Raw genomic sequence first — 20,336 nt, 5'->3', positions numbered from 1 at the left:
AGAGAAACAGAGTGTTAAGGATTGATTATTGAGTAAGATAGATCAAAACACAGAGAATCTAATAATCCTGTTTTATACTTGGGAAGGGTGTTCACAATACAACAGGATATGCCCATTTTGCATTAGGGGCTAGATAGTGCTTACCAAAAACTGCAGGGAATGAGGAATGCTATTTTTAGTAGTGCATTGGGAATCATCTTACCACTTCTAACTGTGGGGCTGCAATTACTGGCAGCCAGTTACAACAGTAGATTGTTAGTTGCTGAGCTCTGATGCTTAACTGAATTCCCAACCTTATCACTTCTCTGAAATGGAAGTGGAGTCTTGGGAAAGATTTGAATCCACATTGTTGAGATGGGGCTGTTATGAAGGATTCAAGGGTCTCAGAAAACTTGAATTCTCTCAGACCTTAAGAAACCTCTGTACTAATTCTTGCCATACCTCCCTTTTGACAAAACTATTAGTCTCTGAGTCTGCTCTTCTGCTTCCACCATTATTACTTGGTTAGTAACCAAAAGCTGAATTCAATACAACCTGTAGTTTGAAAGACAGAAAAATAGAGAATTTAACTTCAGCCAGAAATATTTAGTTTTACTAATTATACTATCAATAATCTAGGGAACATCATTGGAAATGTGTTTTAAGGGTTAGGAATTACTTTGCATGATAAATAAGGACAAGAGTTTATAATACTGGACTGCACGATTTAAGTCCATGTCCCTGACTCATCTTTTGTAAGGTCCTCTGTCAGCTCAGTAGCCTTTCCACAGTTTTTTGACATGAAAGAAGCCCCAGCATCTTAAAACTTTTCTTACATCTTATATTGGGGTACTGGGAATTCTTATGAGACCAACTGCATTTGGAAAGTGTATTGAACTATGGTATGTGTACTAGTTGAATTATGAGGCAACGGTTAGCCATGAGAAGGAAGTGAAATGGTCATAATAAACCTCAGAACTCCAAGAATGTTCTGATATCCAATATTGCTATTGTACTTACTAATCGATTCCCACGGTTGAAACTACACCTAGGTTTTGTTTTAATTGAACACTTTCTGTGGTATGATCTCTAAGTCCCACAGCAACTTGCATCCATAGAAAGGGGACTGAGTGCTCTTGAATGATTGTAATTAAAATCACTATGAACATTTTCCCTCTGTATTTTTTAAGTGACTTGGCTTTATGCAGCGTGAGAGCTATGGGGGAATTCTTATCTAGTGTAGTATATAGCAGGTCTAGTGACCACAAACCCATACTGAGGTTATTTTCCAAGGTCCTGAGTATTTGTTAATATCTATGATGTGACATATGGCTGCCACACGTTTGTGCTTTCCTTCCTCTTGTCTGGAATTGATTCTGGATGTGATTGTCCAGATGGATCCTACGTGATTCTGCCATTACTGTTTCTAGTTGTGGTTATTAGGTTAATTTTCTTTAGTGCGGTTTGAATAGAGATGATACGTCATTCTGGGCTTGCTTATTAAGAAGAGGATATACTATCCAGCTGGGGAAGAAGACCCTTAATTGTATGGGATGCAAAGCTGCAAGATGGAAGAACTCTGGGCCCTAAACCACTGCTTGGAGAAAAGCCATCAGTCACCCAGGAACACCAGCAATGGATTATGTGAGTGAAAAATAAACATATGTGCGAAGGTGATGACATTTAGGCTTTCAAAATAATAGCGGCTGCTGTAATTCCAGTCAACATGATATCTTTGACTACTGGTAGAATCTCTATTTTAAGTCACTTAATCATAGAGTAAGAGTTGTGATGGTATGTTAGCTATTGTTTAACAAATTACTCCAAAGCTTAGTAGTTTAAAACCAACTTACATTTATTATCTTACAATTTCTTTGAGCAAGGAGTCGAGGCATGGCTTAGCTGGGTGCCTCTGGCTCCCAGGGTCTCTCACAAAGCTATAGTCATCTGAAGTCTTTATTGGAGGGAATCATCTTCCAAACTCACTCATTTAAACTGTTGGCTCATCTCAGGTGCTCACTGACTTGGCTGGACACATTAATTCCTTTCCACTTAGCTCACACCATAGCAGCTGGCTTTCTTGAAAGTGAGCAGGCAGTAGAGGGAAGAAGGATGCCAGAGTCTTTATGTAACCTAATATTACAGGTGACATCCCCCTTGATCTTTGCATTTGGTTAGTTAGCAGTGGGTCACTAGGCCCAGCTCACTTCCAGGGGAAGATTACAAAAAGATAAGAAAAACAGGAAGCGAGGTTATTGGGGGAACCATCTTTAAAATTTTTTTTTTTTCTATTCTGGAACATAAAGCTTTTTTTAATGAAAGCATAGTTGACATACAATATTATATTAGCATCAGGTGTACAACATAGTGATTTGACATTTACATACCTTACAAAGTGATCACAAGAAGCCTAGTAATCATCTGTCACTGTACAAAGTTATTGCAATATTGACTGTATTCCCTATGCTGTACATCACATCCCTGTAACTTATATTTAAAACTGTAAGTTTGCGCTTCTTAATCCCCTTCACCTCTTTTGTGCATTCCACCCACCGCTCAACCCTTTGGCAACTATAAGTTCGTTCTCTGTATCTGAGTCTGTTTTGTTAGTTCATTTGTTTAGTGCTTTAGACTCCACATACAAGTGAAATACAGTATACATCTTTCTCTGACTTACTTTACTTAGCATAACACCTTGGTTCATCCATGTTGTAAATGGCAAGATTCCATTCTTTTAATGGCAAAGTAATAGTCCATTGTGTATATATACCACCTCTTCTTTATCCATTCATTTATAAGTGGATACCTAGGTTGCTTCAATATCGTAGCTATTGTAAATAATGATGCATAGTGATGCATATGTATTTTTTAATTAGGTTTTTCATTTTCTTAGAATAAATCCCCACAGTGGAATTGCTGGATCAGATGTTATATTTTTAATTTGTTGAGGAACCTTCATACTGTTTTCCATAGTGGCTGCACCGATTAACAGTCCCACCGATGGTGCATGAGGGTTCATCTCCACATCCTTGCCAGCACTTGTTGTTTCTTGTCTTTTTTTATAAGCCATTTTAATAGGTCTGAGGTGATAACTCATTGTGGTTTTTACCTGCATTTCACTAATGAATGAAGTTGAACACCTTTTCATGTATCTTTTCACCATCTGCATGTGTTCTTTAGAGAAATATCTAGTCAGGTCTTTTGCCCATTTTAAAATTGGATTACTTGTTTTTTTGTGGGTTTTTTTTTTTTGATGTTGAGTTGTGTAAGTTCTTTATATATTTTAGATATTAATCCCTTATCAGATATATTGGCAAATATCTTAGCACATTCAATAGGCTGCCTTTTCATTTTGTTAATGGTTTTTTTCACTCTGCAGAAGCCTTTTAGTCTACTATGTCCCATTTGTTTATTTTTTGTTGCTGTTGCCCAAGGAAACACATCCAAAAATATTTTTCTAAGACCGATATCAAAGAGTTTATTGCCTATGTTTTTTTTCTAGGAGTTTCATGGTTTCAGGTCTTATATTTAAGTCTTTAATCTGTTTTGAGTTTATTGTTGTATATGGTGTAAGAAAGTGGTTTAGTTTTATTTTTTTGCACGTTGATGTTTAGTGTTTCCAACACCATTTATCAAAGACTTTCTCTATTGTATATTATTGCCTACTTTGTTGTAAATTTGATTACATAAGCATGAGTTTATTTCTGGGCTCTGTATTTTGTTCCATTGATCTATGTGTATTTTTGTGCCACTACCATACTATTTTGATTACTATAGCTTTGTAGTATAGTTTGAAATCAGGGAGAGTGAGGTCTCCAACTTCAATTGCATTTAATTCTGCTCCGGTCTTTTATTGTTTTTTTCCTTCTACTAACTTTTCAAGGCTTTGTTATTTTTCTAGTTCCTTTAGGTGTAAGGTTAGATTGGGATTCTTCTTGTTTCTCGAGGTAAACCTGTACTACTGTGAACTTTAGGGTAACCATCTTAATGGTATTCTTCCAGTCTGCTCTGTAACCCTTAGCGATTCATGTTCCTTCCACATGCAATATACACTCACCCCTTTCCAAAGCCCTCCCAAAGTCTTGTCTCATAGCATCAACCCAGAGTCAGGAATCTTTCAAATAAATCAGGTCCAGATGCTCATGAGGTGTAGTTTCTCTCCATTTCCAGAACTTTGGAAAATACAGTTCCTCTCCATTTTCAGAACTTTGGAAAATACAGAAGATATTACCTGCCCCACCCCCTGCAGCCAGCTGAGTGAAATTGCTGGTACATAGCATTTCTGAAATCTGGCCAGAAAAATTTTTGAAAATTCCTTGATTAGATCTCAAGGCCTGAGAATAACTCTACACCCCTCGGACTCTTGGTTCTGCTAGGTTATTTCAGCTCAGTAGTTTTCTAATCTTGCTTATTGGCTTTCAAATTTTGGGAATCCAGTGGTCTCTTCATTTTGTGTCCATCCTTTTCACTGCAAGTTGGCAGTTACCTGCAGAGCGAATATTCTTGAAAACTTTGTGGACTTCATGTGAATCTCGTTGAGATAAGCTTCTTAGAGGCCTCCTCGTGTAAATCAAAGTATCTGTGTGGGTCCTTTTTAATCTCTTTCCAGAGTCTTTGTGTGATTAAACAGTACTCTTGAGATACCAGCTGTGACTTTTCTGAGCTTCTAACAACAGATTTTACAGTCATACCCTTAGTTTTCTCTCTAGACCAGTTTTCTAGCAGTACCTTGGATTTTGTCTTTGCCCAAAAGCCTTTTATCGATTTTAGCATCATCTGCCATCAAAGGAGGCTATGGATTTTTCACAACCATCTTATCCTTGCTCCTTGTTAACAGTCCCTCAATTTTTATCTTTCCTTTTGCATGTTTCTATAAGCAGCAAGAAAACAACACAATGGTGAAATGTCTCCTTAGCTAGATCACCCAGCCAGCTCTATTTTCAGCATTAACCACAAATAATAGGTTACTAAACTTCTGCCACTACATAACAAGAACCCCCTTTCTTCCAGCTTTTAATAAGGGTTTTCTCACCTTTTTTTAAGCCTTCATCAGCACTTATAAAGGCTAAGATTTTCGGCTACTCCCTTATATATGCAAGTATTCGACAAATTTCAAGCATTCCAACTAAGGCTGAAAGAACTGAGTAAAGGCTTCAGCTGCTGCCTATCTCAGGAGAGACAGAATTTGGTGATTGAGTTCAGCCAAGTGAACTGCCTACTAAAATAAAAATGTGCTTCACAGGAATATTAACGGTCTCTCTACAAAGTATTAATTATTCATGAAACCTAAGATGCAACCGAAATTATTAGATATATGGGAGAAAAAACAACAACACATAAACATAAGCAACATGCAAGAGAAAAAGCGATAGACTATTCAAGATAACCCAGATGTTGGCATTAGCAAACAAGAACGTTAAAGCTGCTATTTTAATTACTCTGAAGGATATAAGGGAAAGTGGGATTAATGAATGAGCAGATGGGAATTTTAGCCAAAGAATAAAAATTTGGAAATGAGGTTTCTAAAAATTAGAAATACAATATTTGGAAGTAAAATTTTAATAGGTTTAACAGCGAATTGAAGGTAGCAGAAGAATTGATGAAGCTGAAAATAGATACATTAAAATATAGAGAAAGAAGGATCGAAAGAAAATGAATAGTGCTTCAGTGACTTGTATGATAATATCAAAAGGTCTAACAAACAAAATTTCAAAAAGGGAGGAAAGGAGATGAAATAGAAACCAGTTTTAATAATGTCCATAAACTTCCCAAATTTGGTGAAAGATACATATTTTCACATTCAAGAATGTCATAAAACCCCAAGCAAGATAAATACAAAGAAAACCACACTTGGACACATCATTATGAATATAATGAATCCCAGAGATAAAAAGAAAACCTGGGAATTAGGCAAACAAAATTATGACTCCTTTTTATAATCAGTAACAGAGGACATGGGATGACACTTAAGTGCTAGGAGGATAAAAGCAAACCTTTCAACGTAGCATTCCATATCAAGAGAAAATATTCTTCAAAAATGGATGTGAAATATATTTTAAGCTGATAAGAACAGATATTATACTTGACCTTAGCCAAAAGACCAAGAAATTTAGACTTTTTTAGATAAACAAAAGCTATGTATTTGTTTCTGGCAAATATACATGACGAGAAATGCTAAAGGGAATTTCCTCAAGCTTGAGCTAAATATCAGATAACTTGGATCTTGAGGAAGGAATGAAGACCACCAGAATATGTGGGTTAAAAAGAATTTTAACCTTATATTTATTCACTCTTAGTTTTTGCAAACTTTGTTTAAAACAGTTATCTAAATTATTTTTGTATCGTGGCATTTATAATGCATGAAGATGTGTGTGTATGTGTGTGTGTGTGTATGTGTGTGTGTGTATCATAAGTGATGGAGACGTAAGTAGAACAATATATGTGCAAATTTCTTATATTTAATGCGAAGGCACAATATTAACTTTAAGTACATTGAAAAGTTAAGGACGTATATTATAATTCCTTGAGCACCCACTAAAACATATTAAAGTTAGCATAAATATAAAATGTAAATGCAAAGAATTATACCTAAAAAGTCAATTAAAATGAAGTTCTAGTTAATTTAAGAGAAATCAGGAAAAGAGGACAAAAGCAACTAAAACAGTTAAAGATAAAACAGCAATTGATAAACTAAATCTACCATTGTCAGTAATTACATTAAATATAAATGAACTCAATACTTCAATTAAAATTCAATTGTTGTTAAAATGGATAAAAAAATGAGAATTAAGAAATACTTAAATAAAATACAATGTGGCTGAAGTTTTCACTACATTTGAAGTTTTAATTACATTTATCCTGAAATTAGAAAGGGCAAGAACAAATTATGTATTCAAGTAAAGTACAATTAGACATACACAAAAAAAGAAAATGAATGAAATGTGGAAGGTAGAATAACAGTATCTGAAGCTCTGTCTTTAAAAAAGTTCATACTACATCAAAGTATCTGATGAGAGTTCAAGAGAACATTTAAAAAACAACTGAAAAACAATAACTTTAGACACAATAATTAGCCAACTGTATATCTAAACGAAGGGGCTAGATTCTTAAAAATATAAAATTGCACAAGAATTATAGAGAATGAATCAGGCAAAATGATGGAGACCTCTCATCCTAGAAGAATACCATTCAGATGGCTTTAAAGGTGAGCTCTACCAAACTACTAAGAAATGGTTCATTCCTCTTAAAGAAGTTATCCCCCAAAAATGGAAAAAATTGCCCAGTTCATTGTATAAGAATCTATAACTTTGATTCCAAAATAAGACAAGAACAATATAATATAATGAAAAGGTCCATTTCACTTATGAACATATACACTAAAATTTTAAATATTAGCTAACTGTATATTCACCAATTTCTTAAAAATTAACATGATTGAGTAGTGTTTTCTCACAAAAGGCAAAATTGACTAAACAAATGTTATCAGTCTTCCACCACATTAATAGAATTGAAAAGAGGAAAGTTATATGATTACAGTAGGAAAGCACCAGTTAGGTAAACAACAAGAAAATATTGTACTCAGTAGCACATTGTACATTAAGTACAATATTACTTTATGCTTTCACTTTGATACTAAAAATAAGACAGGTGTATCCAGTGTCATTACTACTGTTTTACATGGTACTAGACCTACTACTGGAGAGATCCACCATCCTCTGGAAGGAAAAGGAATGAAAAGATATAGTGATAGCAAGAGAATGGATATAACAGTCATTATTTGTAGGTGATATGAAACATCTACTTGTAAAAATGAACTAGAACCTGTAAGAGAGTTAGCAAGATTGCCAGATTGACAGTTAACTTACATAATATTTTGTTTGTCTCTATGCCATCTCTGGTTTTAACATCATTATTATTATTATTATTATTATTATTATTATTATTATTATTGGTTTTCCCCTCTTTTAGGTTCCCTCCCTCCACCGGACTCCTTCAAGGTTTTCTTTGTGTTTAACTTTCTGCATCTTGACTGTGATATGCCTGGGTTTACACTGTATATGTATATTTGTTCTGCTTGGCATTCTCTGTGCTTTCTGGATCTGTGGTTTGCTGTCTGTCATTAACCTTGGGAACATCTCGGTCATTAACTCTTCAAATATGTCTTCTGCTTTCTCTCTCTTTCTGATATTCCAGGTATATATAAGTTACACTTTTTCAATTGTCCCACAACTCTCGGATTTCTTAAGGCTTTTCTTCTCATTCTTTTTTTCTCTTTTCATTTCAGTTTGGGAAATTTCTATTGACTTGTCTTTTTGTTTCTATTGACCTGCCTTCAAACTCATTCTTTTCTCACCTGTGTGGATGAGTCCATCAAGGGCATTATTTTTGTCACAGTGCTTTTGATTATTTTTTAAGGGTTTCCACCCATCTGCTTACATTACCCTTCTGTTCTTGCCTGTTGTTTTCTTTTCCCATTAGTAATCTTAACATAGTAATCATACGCATTCTAAATTCCTGATATGAAAATTCCAAAATCTGTGCCATATCTGAGTCTGGTTCTGATGCTTGCTTTGTCTTGTCAGACTACTTTTTCTTGTGCCTGCCTTGTAATTTTTTGTTGAAAGCTGGATATGATATTCTAGGTAATAGAAACCAAGGTAATTAAGTTTTTAGGTGGATCTTATGTTCATCTGGCTAGGATCTGGGTTGTGTTTAATGTTTACTGTAGCTGTAGCTATAGCTGCTAGAGACTGGTTTCCTCTGGTTACTTCGCTTTCTTTCCTTCTGCCTATTGTCTTTGGATTTCCCTCAGAACTCCTCGAATAGAATCTGTGTCTTTCTACTAGTTGTAATCTGCTGTTGTTATACTGAAGTGCTATTGGTGTGGTAGTAAAGTATCAGAGGGGGAAGCATTCTATAATCATTATTAAATCTCTTTATGCCAGTGGACCCGAGTCCTTGATCTGTGACCTTCAGAAGTCTTTCTTAGCCCTGACTGAGAGAGGAAGGCTAGAGGGGCTGGAGCTGCCCTGTTGGCCTTCCTCCAGGTCCAAAGAGGCTCTCATATGTAGTTTTCCTTGGAGTGCAGGACTTTGTTAAGGAGAATGCCTATATTTCAAAACATTTACTTTTCCCCTCCCCTGTCCAAAACACAAGGAGGTCCCCCCCTCATCCACCCCCCTACACACACACACACACACACACACCTGTCTTTAGTGTGAAAATTGTATGGAGTTCTTGGGATAAAATCCATGTGTAGGGGCCCTCAGGAGTTTTTGGAGTCACAAGCTAGTCCACACTAATTGTCCAGTAATTCACTAAAATTATCAATTAAGAATTTGTACCAGTTTATGGCTCCTACAGCTTCTGCTTCAGGTAAGCTGATATTTGCTATGATTTTGTGTATTCCTCCGACTACAAATTTCACCATGGTGGTTTTCTTTGTGACCTTAATTCCCTGGTGGATCTTTTTTTTTTTTTTTTTTTTGCAATTTTTTAATTTTTAGTTTGTTGAATGTTTTTTTTGTGTGTGTATGTGAAGATGCAAGTGAAGGTTCCAAGCTCTTTATATCTCTTAAAATGGAAAGTATTATCGTTGCTTTTATATAACTCAAATAACCAAAATGTTACAAACACTAAGATTTCACTTAGAAAATGTTACAAATACTAAGATTTCACTTAGAGACAGCATCTTCACAGCTAGAATTAGCTTCATTATAGAGTCCACGAAGTCTGAGAAATTGGATCCTGGAAAGCCAGAGTCTAGATGTATGGCTTTGAGTGAGTGAGTGTGTCTGAGTGACTTAATTTTTAGGTCACATGTGATGGACCATTTTCTATAGCTGTGTCACAATGAGACTGCTAATGCTAAATTAAGTAATTTTCTTTTTTCTGAGCACTTAGTACAGTTATATGCCATAAAATGATGTTTCGGTCAGCAACAGGCCCCCTACACAACAGTGGTTCCATGAGATTATAATGGAGGTGAAACATTCCTATCACTGAATGATGTCATAGATCATTCATTACTCATGTGTTTGTGGGTTATTGGTGTAAACAGACCTGTGCTGCCAGTCATATAAAAGTATAGCAATATGATTATATATGGTATGTGATACTTGATGATAATAAGTGACTTTATTACTGGTTTATGTATGTACATTTTATTGTTGTTTTGGACTGTGCTCTTTCTACTTACGAAAAAATGTTTTCTATGAAACTATGTTGTGTTATGCCAGCAACAGCCTCATATATCTTGTGTTTTTCACATTTCTTGATTGTATCATTTTCCTGGTACTTGATTTAATCCGGTATTATTTTGTTCACCATAGCCCCTAAGTGTACAAAATCTACTGCTGCCGTTGCCGGCAAGAGGCCACGTCGAGCAATTAATCTGGAAACGAAATTAAATGTGATTAAAGACTATGAAGGTGGAAAATCAGTGATGGTTATTGCTCGCCAGTCAGGCATGTCCCATTCCACCATAGCTACCATCTTGAAGAACAAGAACAAAGTGACAGAAGCTATTAAAGGATCTGCTTCATTAAAGACAACAAGACTAACGAAAATTCGAGAGGGGCCTGTATCAGATATGGAGAAACTTCTAATAACCTGGATCGAAGACCAGACACAGAAGCGTATTCCTCTCAGCACCATGACAATCACTACAAAAGCAAAAAGTTTGCGATATTGAAAGAAAAGGCTAGACCAAACTACAATGTTGAATTTACTTCTAGCTCCAGGTGGTTTAAACATTTTAAGAATCGTTATTCATTGCATAATATGAAAGTGAATTGTGAGTCTGCAGGTGCCGATATGAAAGCAGCTGAGGAATTTTTGGAAACTTTAGATAAGCTGATTAAAGAGGGAAACTACTTGCCAGAGCAAATATTCAATATGGATGAAACCTTGCTTTTCTGGAAACAGATGCCTAAAAGGACTTTCATTCATAAGAGGCCAAGTCAATACCAGGTTTCAAAACTTTTAAGGATAGGATTACAGTGTTGCTTGGGGGCAATGTTGCAGGTTACAAATTGAAGCCCTTTGTCATCTGGCACAGTGAGAACCCCAGGGCTTTCAAGCATATCAGTAAGCACACACTGCCAGTGTAGTACAGGAGCAATAAAAAGTTATGGATGACCCAGCTCCTTTTCCAAGATGCTCTCTTGAATTGCTATGCCAATGAAATGGAGAAGTACTATTTGGAGAATAACATACCTTTTAAGATTTTGCTTATTGTTGATAATGCTCCCGGACATCCTCCTTTTATTGGTGATTTTCATCCCAATATCAAAGTGGTATTTCTCCCTCCAGACACCACCTCTTTGATCCAACCAATGGTCAAGGAGTTGTAGCAGCTTTTAAGGCCTACTACCTGAGAAGGACCTTTGCCCAGGCTATTGCTGCAATTGAGGAAGACACTAAGACAACACTGATGCAATTCTGGAAGAATTACAACATCTATGACTGCATCAAGAACCTTGCTTGGGCTTGGGGTGATGTCACCAAGGAGTGTATTAATGACATTTGGAAAAACACACTCAAGAGATTCGTCCATGACTTCAAAGGATTTGCTAAGGATGAGGAGGTTGCAAAAATCAACAAGGCTGTGGTTGAGATGGCAAACAACTTTAACATGGGTGTGGATGAGGATGAGGAGCTCCTGGAAGTTGTTCCTGAGGAATTAACCAATGAGGAGTTGTTGGAACTGGAGCAGGAGCGCATAGCTGAAGAGGCAAGAGCAAAGGAAGCTGCAGAAGAAAAAGAACACCCAAGAGAATTCACAGTGATAGGTTTGGCAGAAGCTTTTGGAGACCTCAACAAGTTTGAAAACATGGACCCCAATGTTGAAAGGTTTTCAGTAATAGGGAAGAACATTTATGGTGCAGTATCTGCTTATAAGCAAATCTATGATGAAATAAGGAAATCAAGCACACTGCTAGGGACATATTTCTGAAATTCTCAAGAAGGGGTCTCAGGCAGAAACATCTCAAGAAGAGGCTCAGGTCCTTTAGGTTGTATTCCAGAACAAGGCATTGTCATCACAGATGATAGCTCCATTTGTGTTATTGGCCTTGAAGACCTCCCAGTGGGACAAGATGTGGAGGTGCAAGACAGTGATATTGATGATTCAGGCCCTGTGTAGCCCTAGGTCAATATGTGTGTTTGTGTCTTGGTTTTTAATAAAAAGGATTAAAAAAGAAAAACATTATTTGAATAGAAAAAAGCTTATAGAATAAGGATATAAAGAAAAAAATGTTGTACAGCTGTACAATGTGCTGTTTTAAGCTAAATGTTATTACAAAAACAGAAAATTCGAAAAATTAAAGTTTGTGATGTAATAATGTTACATTAAGCTAAAATTAATTTATTGAAGAAAGATAAATTTTCAAAATAAATTTAGTGTAGTCTAAGTATTTATAAAGCTTACACTAGTGTACAGTAGTGTCCTACAGGCTGTCACATTTAATCACTTGCTCACAGACTCGCCCAGAGCAACTTGTGTCCTGCAAGTTCAATGGTAAGTGCCTTATACAGGTGTGCCAATTTTAATTTTTGATACTATATTTTTATTTTTTCTATTTTTAAATGCTTGGGTACACAAATACATTGTGTTACATTCACCTACAGTATTTAGTACTGTAACCTGCTCTACAGGCTTGTAGCCTAGGAGTAATATACTATACCATACAGGTTAGGTGTGCAGTAGATTATACCATCTAGGTTTGTATAAGTGCACTATGGTGTTTGCACAGTGATGAAATTTGCCTAACTGAATTTCTCAAACCTATCCCTGTTGTTAAGCTACACGTACACCAAACACTCTTCTAGTCAGTAGGAGGGAATACAACCCTAAATAGTGTTAAGGAGCTGTGTATCTTCATGGGGCCCTCGTTCCAGTAGAGAGGGACAAAATGGGTTGGGGTAGATTATATCAGAGAACTGGTTGGTATGACACAAGTCAGGTCACACACACAGTCACAAATCACATTTGCACAAAATACCAGGCAAAATGGAAATGAATCGATTCTCCTTCCCAGAGGCTCGGCTTCTAGACCCATCTACTGGGCCCCAGCGAACGGCCGAGTGCCCAGCTCCCAGTTAGCTTTCTAAACCTGACAGCTGCGCTTGCGCACTGGGAACCTGACCAGGGCTCCCAGGTGTCCCAGGGCAGTTTATGGATGCGGTCGGACTGGGACTGAGAGGCTGCTAGGTGACTGTTAACCCCAGGCGGTACTTGCAGGGGACAGAGGGCGCTGGTCACCAGGCCTTGAAGGGAACTGCGCCTGGTCACCTTATTGTCTGATTCCGGAACAAGGATGCGGCCCGGTGGGCACTACATTTCCCAGGGGTTGTCGCGGCGGGATACGCCCACTTCCGGCGAGAGCTTGCTTAGCCGTAATGAGTCAGTGGGGTCTGGGAAGGGGCGGGGCGGGACGCCGGCTGTTTGAGGGCCGCGGGAGAGGCACTGTGGGGGCGAGGCGACGGTGCGTGGTGTGTGTAGAGAGGACGTGACAGCCGGGAGCAGGCGAGTGGGAGTGTGCCGTGTGACTGCAAGGGCGGGGCAGGGAGCTTGCGCCTTCCTTGAGTTTCTGCGCGCTGTGCGAGTTCCAGCAGCATGTGAGAGGCGGTGTGTATTGGAATGAACGAGGGGCTGAGATCTGGGACCCCTGGAGGAGACCACCTACCCACACGCAGACCCAACCGCCAAGAAGCCAGCGTGGGCCAAACCCTAGAGTTCTGGGCCAGTGCCCCGTTGGGGCGGGGCGGCCGACACCTGGAGCGGGCGGAACTCGGGAAGCGTCCAAAAGTCCTCTGGACTGAGTACCCCGGGTAAGAGTGACAGATGGCTGAAGTGGGGCTGCAAGGGTGGAAATTAAGGCTTGGGGGTGCCGTTCCTTGGGCCCAAGTGTTGGAAGAGGATGTCCCGGGCCTCAGGCTGGTGGACCCTAAAGTCCAAAAGGCTTGGAGGGTCCACTTGGGCCAGAGTATGGAGCTGAATTCAGAGGGATCTTGACTTGCCAGGAGTCATCTCACAGACAGTGCTTCCCGGTCTTTGTGAATATCTCCAAGGACCCAGGGAAGTGAGCGTTCCCTTCCCACAGTGGGTAAGAGAGAGGGGAAGGAAGTGCTATTCATATGTATTGTTCTTCACCTGTTTCAGTGCATGCATTAATGACAGCCGACCTTTCCTGCCAGACAGTTCAGAAACCTTTGGGTAATATCAACACCGAGCTTCACAGCATTTATGAAGTGGAACCTACCTCATCTCCTTTTTACAGGTGAGGACACTGAATCATAGAAAGAACAAGTGATCGCTAGTGAATGGAGGAGCCAGGATTCAGATCCAGGACAGGCTGACTCCGGAGTATCCCTTTGTCCTGGCTCTCCTGTAATCTCTTTCTTCTACAAGGGCTGGAGGTAGGTATTCTTAACCATTTTGGACAGTTGAAGAAATCAAGTCTGAAAGGGTTAAGTAACTTCAGGTATTCATATCCTAAAATCTCCACCGAGCAAGTTTTTAAAAAAAATTTCTGACCTAGTTTCTCTTATGTAAAATGGAGATAACATACTACACAGAACTGTTATAAGGATGAAATGAGTCATGAATGAAAAGCACTCAGTGTAGTCATTGCCACGTAGTAAGTGCCCAGTAAGCATTCATTCTTATTATCATTATAATAATGCTTTCAAGAAGCAGTGGAGTTTACAGAAGAGAAACTAGAATTACATCAGATATTTGTATCTTCTTTCTAATAAAAGAGACTTGGCCCAGAGGGGCCAAGCAAAACGAGAACTTGGGTGTTAGCCCCCTCCTCCGATGATTTTTTGGTTCAGTTATCTGCAAGTCATGTGGACTTTCGCTGGGGAAGACGATTCCAAGTCTCATAGAATCTATGGAATCCTGGCTAGTTAGTTGCACAGGAGACATATTTTCTATTATATTCTGGTGTCTGCTTCAGCAAATACTTTGGGTGATAGAGCCAGATAGACCTAGGTTGGTTCCCAGGCTCCGTTATTTGCTAGCTATGTGACTTGTGCAAAAGACTTCATTTCCCAGAGGTCTCATATGTGAAGAGGCGACAGTATTTCCTGTTTTCAAAGACAGCATGAAGGTTAAATCAGAGTAGTAATAGATGTAGCATTCCTGGTACATCTCTGTTGTTAATAAATGGGTGGCTTTGAGAGAGAGAGGTGTTGTGCTCAGCCTGAAAATGCAGAGCAGAGCCCCAGCTGTAAATTACAGGCGCCCCAGCGAGTCCCTGGACTGAGGGAAGCATGGGTGAGAGTAGTGGAGTGAAAACAGGGAGCTGAAGGGAAGAAAGTTTCTAGGCAGTGATTCTTAGAGCTGCTCAATCTCTCACTACTTTCTCCTCCCTAGCTCTGCCCTCTTCAGGGGAAAGCCCTTCAAATGAGGAGCCAGGAAGAGGAGGAGGTGATGAGAATTGAACTTTGTAAAGCCATGCCCCCGGTGAGTTAGTATTCTCTCTTTCCTCCTTACAATACAGTTTTGCTTTTCAGGATTTGGTAATATTTGTTTGCTTCTGAAAACTCTGCTTAAGAGTTCTGCCCTGGTGCCTGGTTCCTATTTCTTCCCTTTCTGATGAGTGGTGGTGTCACAGGGATAGACTCAAACAGCCCAGTGACACCTTTCAGAGCTTCCTCTTCTTCCTATTTGCTATTTATTCTTCATTCAAGAAATGACCCACCTGAGCCATTCCTTCATGCTCAGTCCTTTCATAAGCATCAGACTATACAGGAATGCAGTCCTTCGAGGAAATTTGAAAGGAAGCCATGATCTACCTAGTTCCTGAATCCCTATCCTGGCTCTCAGAGAGCTTGCAGTCTGTTCAAGAAATGAAAAGGCAGCAAACATTTATTTATATGATGTGATCAGTGCTGCACATGGAGAGCAGACTTCTTGTGGAGTAGTAGGGAAGGGCCATTAAGAGCACCCATATGTGCACCTTTGAGTGAATTAAGAAAAGGTGCTACTTCCTCTGGACTGAGGCTCTGTGACAGACCACTATCTGTCAAGAAGAAATCTATTTTAGCTCTTTTTTGCCTCCTTGGTGAGAGAACCTTACACAGGATATTGCCTGCACAGTCACAAACACTTGGAGGGAGGTAGAGTTGGGAGGACTTTAACCACAGAGGAAGTGATTCCTGAGTTGCATCTTGAAGGAAGTGGAGGAGATTAAAAATAACTAAAGATAGTAAAATTGTTTTTACTTTATATCAAAGACACAATGAACAAGTGATATCAAAGCCAAATACCTTTTCTTACATGATATGCCATAATACGTGTACTACCAATGGACCTTGTTTCTTAAGTATTTAAACACTAAACAAAAGCATTATTGTTGTCGGAGGAGAATGCTTTAAAGAGTGGCAGAGTATGTCATCAAGTTTAGTAACATGGACTCTGGAACCAGATTGCCTGGGTACAAATTCTAACTCCACCATATACTAGACATTCCTTAATTTCAGTTTCCACAACCATAAAATGGTAATAACAGTAGTACTAATTTATCAGATCGTTGTGAGGAATAATGAGTTATGTTTTAAGTGTTTAGAGAAGTACTTGGCACATAATAAGCACTATTTAAGCATCAGCTATATTTGCTATAATGTGCCTGTGTAGCTACTATTTGCTTACATGCATATGTAGTTCCATACACATAGACATACACACACACATAAGTTGAAGAACTACAATATTATGTAGAACTACAATTGATGCACAGGAAGCACCAACTATCCAGGAGCTTTTAATTTCCAATGAAATATTAATTTTAAAAGTAATAATTTACACTGAGAGCGTCCTGGTCCTGGGTAAGGTGGACTGAGCACACTGCACCCTATCTTTCTCAGTGATAGCTGCTGTAAACCAAGAACAGCGTGCCTAAAGCAACAGTTTGAGGTGTCTAAAAAGTGAATAGTAGCAGGCAGATTGGAGAAGGAACCCAAAATGTGGAGTACTCCCAAAAATGTGTTATGTTTAGCTCCCCCCACCACCCCCGCCCAATACCTCCTAGTATGGATTCAGCAGGCATAAAACCCAGAAGTGGTATTAGCCTGTATAGAAAGAACTACATGAACAGCCTTCTAGTTCAGGCTCAGGAAGTGGAGAAGAGATCTAAAGCTCAGAGTGGCGGTGGAAGTGTCCCTTTAAAATAATGTTCTGTTTTCATGTGCCCTGCCTGACAATTGCAGCAGGGTCTGCAGGAGTCTAAAATTCTGAGGGAGGAGGAATTTTCTCTGCGATTGGAGAAGCTTTGTTCACCAGAGGGTGGGATAAACCCCTCACTGCTTTTTTCCTGCTTCTGTCCTCTTCCCAGTTTTCCCCAGAGGCTAGGTACAGTTGTGGCAAATGCACAGTGGGATAGGATAAATAAGCCCCAGTTACCTGGCCAGACTAAAAAGGGGAGCCCCAGGGAAACGGAGGATACTGGAGAGATCACAGAGAGGGCGGAGCTTTGGCAATCAAACCACATAAAATGGTTTATGAACTCCAGGGCTTACTCTGAGTCCCTCATGCACGTATCTGACCCTAAAACTAAGGATTAGACCAATCTCTATGAGTGGTACACAAGTAGGATGGAGGTTAATATCACTACAAAGGCTTTGAAAATGCAACTGCCTTTGAAACACAGCTCACAGAGGGCCAGTTAGAACTTGCAGTTTGAACACAATATCAACAGTCGCCATAGAATTTAAACAAGACATAGAGTCATAACGTCCAAAATGTCATGGATACAATCCAAAATTACTTAGGTAACAAAAAACTAGGAAAATTTCAATTCACACAGGGAAAGATAATTACCAAATGCTAACATCGATGTGCCACAGATGTTGGAATTATCTGATGATAATAATATTGAAGCAGCTATTATAAAAGTGCTCCAAGTAAGGGTGAACATTCTTGAAACAAATAGAGAGTCTTAGCAAAGAAATAGAAAATATCAAGAAATGACAACTATAATAACCAAAATAAACTCACTGGGTCAGCTTTAGTGGTACAGTGGAGATGACAAAGAAGAGAGTAAATTTGAAGGCAAATAGAAACTATCTAATTTAAATAACAGGAAAGAAAAGATTAAACAGAATCTCAGAGCCCTGTAGGACAGTGCCAAAATATTTAACATTTATATCATTGAGTCCCAAAGAAAGAGAAAAATTGGAGTGGAAAACATATTTGAAGAAATAATGCCTGAAAAATTACCAACTTTAGTAAAAGGCATAAACCTGTGGATCCACGAAGTTTAGCAAACTCCAATGTGAAAAACACAAATCATTGCCAGGAAACTTTGTAATAAGACTGCTGAAAACTAAAGAAATGAAAAACCTCAAAAAACAATGTTTAGCATAAAGGGTTATGGTGATTTGAAAAACTGTGGATTTCTTATCAGAAATCATGGAAATTGGAAGGAAGTCGAACTTTTCTTAAGTATTTAAAAAAAAGAACTGTGTCCAGTAAAATTAGCTTTCAAGAATGAAGGTGAAATAGTTTCTCATATGAAGGAAAACTAAGACTATTCATTGACAGATTTCTAGAGGGATTGCCAACGAAATTTATTCACATAGAAATTATACCAGAAGAGAACTTGGAACATCAGGAATGAAAGAAATGCAACAGAAATTAGTAAATATGTATATGTAAATACAAGGGACTGTTCTTTTGAGTAATTTAAAACAAAACTAATAGGCTTCATGAATAGAACAGGATTTGAACTTAGCTAGTCTGGCTTTAGAGACCATGTTCTTAAATACAGTAGAATACTGAAATTAGATAAAATATAAGTAAACTCTTATTGAAGTATTGAACGAAATGTTTCACCTGTTTTGGGCCCCATCCTCCTCCTCTTTCCCATCCCTTCTTCATCATTATCCTAGGTAATAATTCTTGAGCATTTAGCCAGATACTGTGCCTGTTATTTCATTTAATTCTCACAGTGCTACTATGAGGTAGGTACTAACATTATTCCCATTTTTCAGGTAGATAAACTGAGGCACTGGAGAGTTATTTAACTTGGCCAAGACCATCCAGCTAGTCAGTACCAGAGTCTGAATTCTTTAGAATAGTCTGACCTTTTTCTCTGATGGTTATTTAAAACTCATTCTTAGATGTTGATATAAGTGAAATCACAAAATAAGAAATGGAAAATCTGCAGGTGGTACCCACAGAATGGATGACTAATATCACTTGCTAGTTGGTTAGGACATTCAGCCCATCTAGCAAAACACAGGTTGCATGACATGTGCTTACTTCATATGCTCTCTCCTAATACTTCTTAGCAGATCATCAAAAACCAACTTTCCAAATGTGTTCTCTCGTAATACAAATATGCTTTTATTTCAAAAGAAAAGAATGTTACTAGGCATTTTTTTCTTTCACTTTTTTTAGGCACACCTTTTAACATCTCAAGAACACCAAGATTTTTTTAGAATATATTATGGAGATTGAAATCATGTTCTTCAGGTCAGCATCCTTCCTTGAAACTTTCCCTCGCAGTCCCAGAGCTCTTTAATTTCTCTGTATAGAAAAGTGATCTAGCTTCTACCACAGATAAAATAGTTTAGTACTGAACGATACTCTGTTTTAAATGTCATGAACAGTTTTTCATAAACACTCATTTCATAAAATTGTAAATGCTCCAAATGTGGAGAGTGTCTGTCATATTTTTCTTTTCATATGTAAAGTATACCTAGGCAGAAAAGTTATCCAGTAACTAACCACATCACCTGGATTGTTTAGACCTCCCATACATTTATGTACACACAATGGTTTTTTCCCCCACAAAGTGTGAACAGCATAATCCTTTACCTTCGATTCAGGTAAGTAAGGGCATGAACACTGATTGAGCAGGACTGTATTTGTGCCATTTCAGGATTCAGTGACTTTCACAGATGTGGCCATAGACTTCTCTCAAGATGAGTGGGAATGGCTGAATCTTGCTCAAAGGACTTTGTACAAGAAGGTGATGTTGGAGAACTACAAGAATCTGGTTTCCGTAGGTAAGAGTATCTTCCTCCTGTGACCTCCCCATAGGAGTCTTTCCACCTCAGTCATCTTTCATGCCTTTATCAATATTTTCCTACAATGTCACTCTTCTTTCAATACCATTTGGATTCTTTCATACCTCTGGAATAGCCACGGCATAGCCAGTTTTTTTTATCTTTCTTATGCAGGTCTTTGCATTTCTAAACCAGATGTGATCTCCTTATTGGAGCAAGGCAAAGAGCCTTGGGTGGTGAATGGAGATGTGACAGCAGGCTCATGCCCAGGTAAGCCCTAATAATGTACATTAATACATAAGAAATAAAAAGTAAGTGAATTAAGTATCCAATTCAAG

The 20,336-nt window shown here is 38.4% G+C and overlaps 1 protein-coding gene and 1 pseudogene across 3 annotated transcripts in view; one reads left to right on the top strand and one right to left on the bottom strand.

The window, feature by feature from the left end:
- Positions 1-12,408, top strand: part of LOC107502811 (zinc finger protein 471) — a 47,731-nt gene extending 35,323 nt beyond the window's left edge. Inside the window, exon 7 of one of the 3 annotated variants that reach the window (XM_016130457.2) lies at positions 10,311-12,408. In XM_016130457.2, the coding sequence (XP_015985943.2) occupies positions 10,311-10,672 (362 nt within the window). In that variant the 3' untranslated portion in view covers positions 10,673-12,408. Of the gene's footprint in view, positions 1-1,437; positions 2,342-10,310 lie in introns of those variants that run through there. The other 2 variants (XM_036232256.1, XM_036232254.1) reach the window with 2 other exon arrangements.
- LOC118611518 lies at positions 5,934-6,088 on the bottom strand (annotated as a pseudogene).
- Positions 12,409-20,336: the final 7,928 nt, after the last annotated feature.

Source organism: Rousettus aegyptiacus, unplaced genomic scaffold (assembly GCF_014176215.1).
Source record: "Rousettus aegyptiacus isolate mRouAeg1 unplaced genomic scaffold, mRouAeg1.p scaffold_m13_p_14, whole genome shotgun sequence".
Taxonomy (NCBI): Eukaryota; Metazoa; Chordata; class Mammalia; order Chiroptera; family Pteropodidae; genus Rousettus; species Rousettus aegyptiacus.
This window is presented reverse-complemented; position numbering and strand designations above follow the sequence as displayed.